This window comes from Myotis davidii, unplaced genomic scaffold (assembly GCF_000327345.1).
Source record: "Myotis davidii unplaced genomic scaffold, ASM32734v1 scaffold81, whole genome shotgun sequence".
NCBI classification, from domain to species: domain Eukaryota; kingdom Metazoa; phylum Chordata; class Mammalia; order Chiroptera; family Vespertilionidae; genus Myotis; species Myotis davidii.
The window spans coordinates 1501556-1508694 of NW_006291554.1; the positions used below are offsets into that span (position 1 = coordinate 1501556).

General features: G+C 44.2%; 1 protein-coding gene across 1 annotated transcript in view; it reads left to right on the top strand.

Annotated features, from left to right (window-relative positions):
* Nucleotides 1-449: 449 nt before the first annotated feature.
* ZNF197 (zinc finger protein 197) overlaps nt 450-7139 on the top strand; it is a 10152-nt gene continuing 3462 nt past the window's right edge. The window contains exons 1-4 of the mRNA XM_006765082.2: nt 450-1613; nt 2794-2941; nt 3716-3807; nt 4054-4180. Of these exons, the coding sequence (XP_006765145.2) occupies nt 1224-1613; nt 2794-2941; nt 3716-3807; nt 4054-4180 (757 nt within the window). The 5' untranslated portion in view covers nt 450-1223. The remainder of the gene's footprint in view (nt 1614-2793; nt 2942-3715; nt 3808-4053; nt 4181-7139) is intronic.

Below are 7139 nucleotides of genomic sequence, written 5' to 3' on the forward strand. Positions count from 1 at the left end.
GCTGGGGCGCGGGGAGGTTTGGGGAGCAGCGCCCAGGAGCCCGGTGCTCGAGACCCCTCGCCCCTGTCGCCCCTGGGGGGACGCAGCCGGGCGGCCAGGGTCCCCAATCCTCCCGGAGGCCGATGCCCAGAAACACCTGGAGGCATGCCTGCAGCAGAGGCTCCCGGACTTCTGGGCACCTTTTTCTCTACCTTGAGGGAGGGGCCAAGTCCCATCCTTTAATGTTGTAATATAATGGTATTTAAAAAGCAAACTTAGCCGAAACCGGTTTGGCTCGGTGGATAGAGCGTCGGCCTGCGGACTGAAGGGTCCCAGGTTGGATTCCGGTCAAGGGCAGGTACCTTGGTTGTGGGCACGTCCCCAGTGGGGGTTGTGCAGGAGGCAGCTGATCGATGTTTCTCATCGATGTTTCTAACTCTCAATCCCTCTCCCTTCCTCTCTGTAAAAAAATTAATAAAAATATATTTTAAAAAAATGACTACTTAATATTATGTTCACAACAATACGTGTGGAAAGTAAGTTACAGAGCAGTACAGTTGGATCCAGTCTTGTGCTCCAAATTGTTTGCAGAGAGCAAGGACTGAACATAGCAGGAATTATTGCTGGTTTCATGTGTGTTTTCTGGTTTTACAAATTTTCTGTTTTGTAATAAGAAAATTGTATCAGGGTTAAGGCCATGGTTACTTGTTGGCTCCACAGAACATAGGAAAGAATGCAAGGTACAGAAGGATAACTAACGTTTGAATTTATATACCAGGCACTGTTCAAACACGTAAAGAAAGTGTATTTAGACATCAAATTCTTACAACAAGCGTATAAAATAGGAACTGTTAGTACCCCTGTTTTTCAGGTTAAAAGACAGACTCAGAAGTGAGGTAACTTGTTTAAAATCACTTATTGTTGGGGTACTGGATAAAGGAAGGAGGCACTGTGAATAAAAACCATAGGAATTTCATGTCTGTGGTTTCAGCAGTGGTCTGGTTGCCCTGTGTCAATGTCCCCAGAGCCTTGAGCAGGGGGCTTTGTCAGAGGAGGCACTGCTGCGAGCCTAGAACCTCGCATTTAGGGATTTTCTCTTCATCACTGGGGGCTGGAAAACTTGGTGGTTTCAGTGCATTAACTTTAACAATGATTTTTTTGTAGATGATGTTCTCCAAGCTCTAAGGAAGAAGTCAAGCAAGGATTGAGGCGGCCCAGAGAAAAGGCTTTCTTAATTAAAGACAATGACAAGAGAAAGTTGGGCCCACAATGCTCTGAGACAAGAGGGTCTTGTTAAGGGGAAGGATGATACCTGGAAATGGGGAACCAGCTTCCAAGGGAGCAGCTCCTCCGTTTGGGAGACCTCCCATCTGCACTTTAGACAGTTACGGTACCATGAGACGGCTGGACCCCAGGAGGCGCTGAGCCGGCTCCGGGAGCTCTGTCGCCGTTGGCTGAGGCCAGAAGCACGCACCAAGGCCCAGATCCTGGAGCTGCTGGTGCTGGAGCAGTTCCTGAGCATCTTGCCTGGGGAGATTCGGACCTGGGTGCAGATCCAGCGCCCTGGGAGTGGGGAGGAGGCCGTGGCCCTCGTAGAAGAGCTGCAGAAAGTCCTCGATGGACCAGCGCTAAAAGTGAGAAAGGGCAAAGGGGAAGAATTTGGGATAGAAGGAAGGAGAAAATTGAGGCAGGACTGGAGGGCGAGCCTATGATTTTTCATTAACGATAGCATATTAGCAATCCTAATGGTAATTAAAACTGGTTCATGAGCTATTCAGACCATAGGATATCTTTGCAGTTAAATGAATTTATGAGTGGGGTCTTTGGGCCCAGTTCAGAATCAGCACAAAGTCATTGACTGCACTCTGTCCTCCTGGGTGATGCTTGCTAATGTTGAGTTTGGTTCAAGAACCTGAAGAACATAAGGTTGCTAAGTGTTCTCCTGAACAGAAGCATATGTATTCTTTGTTTGCAATGACGATGTGAACCTGAAGGTAAAAGGCAGTGAGAGAATAAGAATGAAGCTTTCTAGATCTGGCGAGACGTTGCCATCTGTGCCCCTACTTGGGTTTCTCTGAGCCAGAGGATTGGGTTGAGATATTTGCTTCTGGTAAGATTTTATATCCTTGACTATTAAGTTGGGATCTTATATAGTTCCTAGTGTGTGTATGTGAGATCTCTGTCAATTTGTAGCCCACTAGAAATATTTCTATTAGAAGTCTGAAACAGAATTTCAACTTGGCAGTGGCACCAAAGATAGGCTTGTTTCATCATAAAAATGAAGAATTTTGAAGCTATATATTTCATTAAACATCACTAATGCATCTTCCTCATTTGAGAAATAATAAAACAGAGGCAGAAAAAGGGTTCACTGGATTGCCTTAGGCCAGACAGTTAGCTGGCAGCAAAACCACATGTTTAGACTCCTACTCTAGTGTTCCTTCTATTGGAGCAGGAAGGGATAAATAAAGGGGTAAATAAGTAGAAGAGTGTTTAAAACTAGGTCTGAAGCTAAAGCACATGCTCTTAATTATTGCTTGTTACTTCCCATTCCCTCCTTAACCCTCACGCAGGTCTGGCTTCTGTTTCCACTGTTCTGTTCAGTCTCTTCTGGGAGAGGTCACCAGTGCCCTGAGTGGGGCTAGAGGGCAGCTCTAGGCAAAGTTTTTCTGCTGTTTTGATGCTCCATACTTGAGGTGGGTCTCTGATCTCACAGTTCTAGATTATGGGCAGAAAGAGGTCCACAGTGGTTAGGTGAGTTGGTTTTCTGGAGGTACGAGAAGAGCCAGCTTATTTTGTTCTGTTTATTCCCAGGTTCCAGTCCTTGTCCAGGACCAGGAGGCCATGAGCATGCCAGGAACAGCACATCCTCAGGCACCCCCGGGGAGCCATGTATCAGCTGAAATTTGCCCAAATCCTCTGACTGATCCAGCTGTGTTCAACCTCCAGGATCCTCAACGTGGTACTTACTTAGTAGCCCTGGCTTTGGATTTCCTTTCTTTTCTTGGACCTTTACTGTGGCTTATCCCTCTACTCCCAGGTGGTTGCTTCCTCTCCTCTCCTTTGAATGAATTCTTTATGGTGACAAGCTCTTTCTGTTCTCCCTCTTGTCCTTTTCTGGGTCTCTGACCTCTCATCCATCCCTATGAATGCTCTTTGTGTTATTCCAGCCCTGTAATGGGAGGTTTGTAGGTCACTTTATAGCCATCATTGCCTAGACATGAGAGTTCTGGGTCTTTCTGAATTCCTTGTTTATAGAAGACTAGAGGCCCGGTGTGGGTCCCTAGGCCAGGTTTGCGGAGATTGGGCCGAAACCAGCTCTCCAACATCCCCTGAGGGGTTTCAGATTGTGAGAGGGCGGTTCTTGGGTGATGCACCCCAGAATCAGGCTCGTCACCTGAGAACCGCAGCTGCCAAGTCACCGTAGTTCGGCAGGTCCTGCGTTGAGTGCCTGCCCCCTGGTAGTCAGTGCATGTCATAGCTACTGGTAGGCCAGTTGCTTAGGCTTTTATATATATAGACTAGAGGCCCGGTGCATGAATTTTTGCACCGGTGGGGTCCCTTGGGGTGGCCTGCAGAGATTGGGCTCCAGCTCGTGCCCCCAGCCTCGCAGCCCCACAGCCCCTCCTGGCAACCGAGTTGGCCTGGCGCCGCCCCCTCACCTGTATAGATACTGGACTTGGAGTAGTTGGCAGGGACAGCAGAAATCTCAATGCTGCTTTTCCTCCTTCCTCAGATTCTCCTGCCCCTGAAGCTTCTGCCCTTTCCCAAGAAGAGAACCCAAGAAATCAATTGATGGCACTCATGCTCCTAACAGCCCAGCCCCAGGTGAGGTTTGCATCCTTTTTCCTTCCTAAGGATCCATCTGAACCACCTAACTGTACCACCAAGTGCCCTCTCCCATCCTAGTGCTTAGGGTCCAGTTCCCATCTCTAAATTAAGGTCCATGCAGACTTTACGTGGGGTCTTCCTATATCGCTGATATCCCTTGCCCACCTCATGACTTCACAATGTGAAAGGAACCTTTCAGTAGGGGAGCTCTGGGCGTGGGTAACCACATACCTGTTATTTCAGGAGTTGGTGATGTTTGAGGAGGTATCAGTGTGCTTCACTGCAGAGGAATGGGCATGCCTGGGCCCAATTCAGAGGGCCTTGTACTGGGATGTGATGCTGGAGAATTATGGAAATGTGACCTCCCTAGGTAAGGACCTTTCGTCCCATGATTCTTACCTTTATCATCAGCTTTTGCTTATTTTCTGATTATGAAAATAGTGTATACTTATTTTGGAAAACAAAACGTTAGAAAAGAAAAAATCTTCCTTAAACCCACTACTTATAGACACTTATAAAAATTATAATATATTTCTGCTTTTTTCTGTGTATTTGAGGTTGTTTTTAAAAAATAATATATTTCTGTATTGATTTCAGAGAGGAAGGGAGAAGGAGAGAGAGAGAGAGCGAGAGAGAGAGAGAGAGAGAGAGAGAAAGAAACATCAATGATGAGAATCATTGATCGGCTGCCTCCAGCATGTCCCCCACTGGGGATTGAGCCCTCAACCCAGGCATGTGCCCCCGGCTGGAACTGAACCCGGGACCCTTCAGTCCACAGGCCAATGCCCTATCCACTGAGCCAAACCAGCTAGGGCTATTAGAGGTTTTTTTACATTGTTATAAGTGTGTGTGTTTGTGTGTGTGTGTGTGTATAGTTTTAAAGCTTGCCGTTTTTGCATTCTCATATTAAAAATTGTTTGCAAATATTATCTATACTGGTTACATAATTTGTGCCATAATTCAATTAGCCATTTTCTTATTTTAGATAATTACTATGTTAATCATCTATGTTTAAGACCTTTCTTTATTACTCACCAGAGGCCTGGTGCATGGATTTGTGTACCAGTGGGGTCCCTTGGCCTGGTTTGCGGGGATTGGCCGACCCCACCGTTGCACAATTGGGGCCAGGGAGGGACAATGGGAGGGCTCCAGAGCTGTCCGGCCCATCTTGCTCAGTCTCAATCAGGGCCAATTGGGACTGGCTGGGGCCGGCTGGCCAGGGAGAGACCACCGGAGGTTGGCCAGCTGGGGAGGGTTCCAGGGCATGTCCAGCCCATCTCACCCAATCCCGATTGGCCGGACCCCAGCAGCAAGCTAACCTACCAGTCGGAGTGTCTGCCCCCTGGTGGTTAGTGCATGTCATAGCGACTGGTCGAATGGTTGGACACTTAGCATATTAGGCTTTTATTACATAGGATTATTTTTTGGACGTAGAATTACTCGGACTAAGTGTTTGAATTGTTTTAAGGCTCTTGCTTGCCAAAGTTTTAAGGCTCTTGCTTGCTTTCCATAGTGATCACTGTCATCGCGGCTCTTACTGTCAGTACAGAAGAATGCTCCTTTTGTTCTGCTTTCACTGGTGCTGAGTAATTTCATTCTTCTAAATTGTTGCAATTATAATTTTAAAAAATTTATTTATGGATTTTAAAGATAGAGAGGTAGGGAAAAAGGGAGGAAGGGAGGAAGAAAGTGAAGGAGGGAGGAAGAGAGAGAGAGAGAGAGAGAGAGAGCGAGCAGATTTGTTGTTTCACTTATTTATGCATTCATTGGTTGATTCTTATATGTTCCCTGAAAGAAGATCGAACCCACAATCTTGGCGTATGGGGATGACAGGCTAATCAACTGAGCTACCCAGCTATGGTGCTAACATAATTTTTAAACGTTATAGTATCTATATATTCTCAACTGGAGTTCTTTGATTAGTAATAAAGTAAGAGTATTTTTTTTTAAGAGTATTTAAAAAAAAACTATTAGCTATTTTTACTTTCACATTAAACATCTATCATGTAGTGGCAACTGTGGAAATGATGTGATTCTGTCATTAAGTAGCTTACCATGGTTTGGGAGATGAACATAGAATGAATAATAAGGCAAAGTAAAGTAATTGGTATGAGAATGGCATAAGCTTCTTGATATTGAGATGGAGACAACTGCAACCAGTTCCATTCTGGACATTTCATAAAAATGGAATCATACAATATGTGGTCTGTTGTGACTGAATTCTTTTACCCAGTGTAATGTTTTCAAGGTTCCTCAACGTTGCAGCATATTAATACTTCATTCCTTTTTATGGGCATATATTTGTTTATCTGGATACATAACATTTTATTGATCCGTTCATCAGTTGATGGACCTTTAGGTTGCTTCCACCTTTGGGCTATTATGAATAACACTGCTATGAACATTTGTGTACAAGTTTTTTTGTATACATATGTTCTCATTTCTTTTGGATATATACTGAGGAGTGGAATTGCTGGGTCATATGGCAACTCTTACGCTTAATCATTTGAAGAATTGACAAACTGTTTTCCAAAGTTGTTGCACCATTTTACGTTCTCATCAACTGTATATGTGTTTCAATTTCTCCAAATCTTCAACAATACTTGTTATTATCTGTCTTTCTGATTATAGTCATCCTAGTCTGAAATGATTTGCATTTCCTGATGGCTAATAATGTTAAGCAACTTTTCATGTGCTTATTGGCTATTTGTATGTCTTTGAAGAAATGTCTATTCACATTCTTTATATATTCTATATACTGGTACCTTATAAAATATATGACTTGTAAGTATTTTCTCCATGCTGTCAGTTTCCTTTTCATTTTCTTTGTGATAGTCTTTGAAGCACAAAAGTTATTCATTTTGGTGAATTCCAGTTTATTTTTTCTTTTGCTGCATGTGTCATCTAGTAAACCATTGCCTAATCCAAGGTCATGATGATTTATGTCTGTTTCTTCTAAGAGTTTTTTAGTTTTAGCTCTTACATTGAGGTCTTTGATCCATCTTGCATTAATTTTTATGTAAGGTAAGGGTCTAACTTCATTCTTTTTTTTTTTTAAATATATATTTTATTGATGTTTTACAGAGAGGAAGGGAGAGAGAGAGAGAGAGTTAGAAACATCGATCAGCTGCCTCCTGCACATCTCCTACTGGGGATGTGCCCGCAACCCAGGTACATGCCCTTGTGCAGAATCGAACCTGGGACCTTTCAGTCCGCAGGCCAAAGAGCTATCCACTGGGCCAAACCACTAGGGCAATTTGTGAGTCATTTAATGAACTAATTATGCTGGGCCACAATGGAGGCACTGTAACACTGTATTTTTCTGCCAG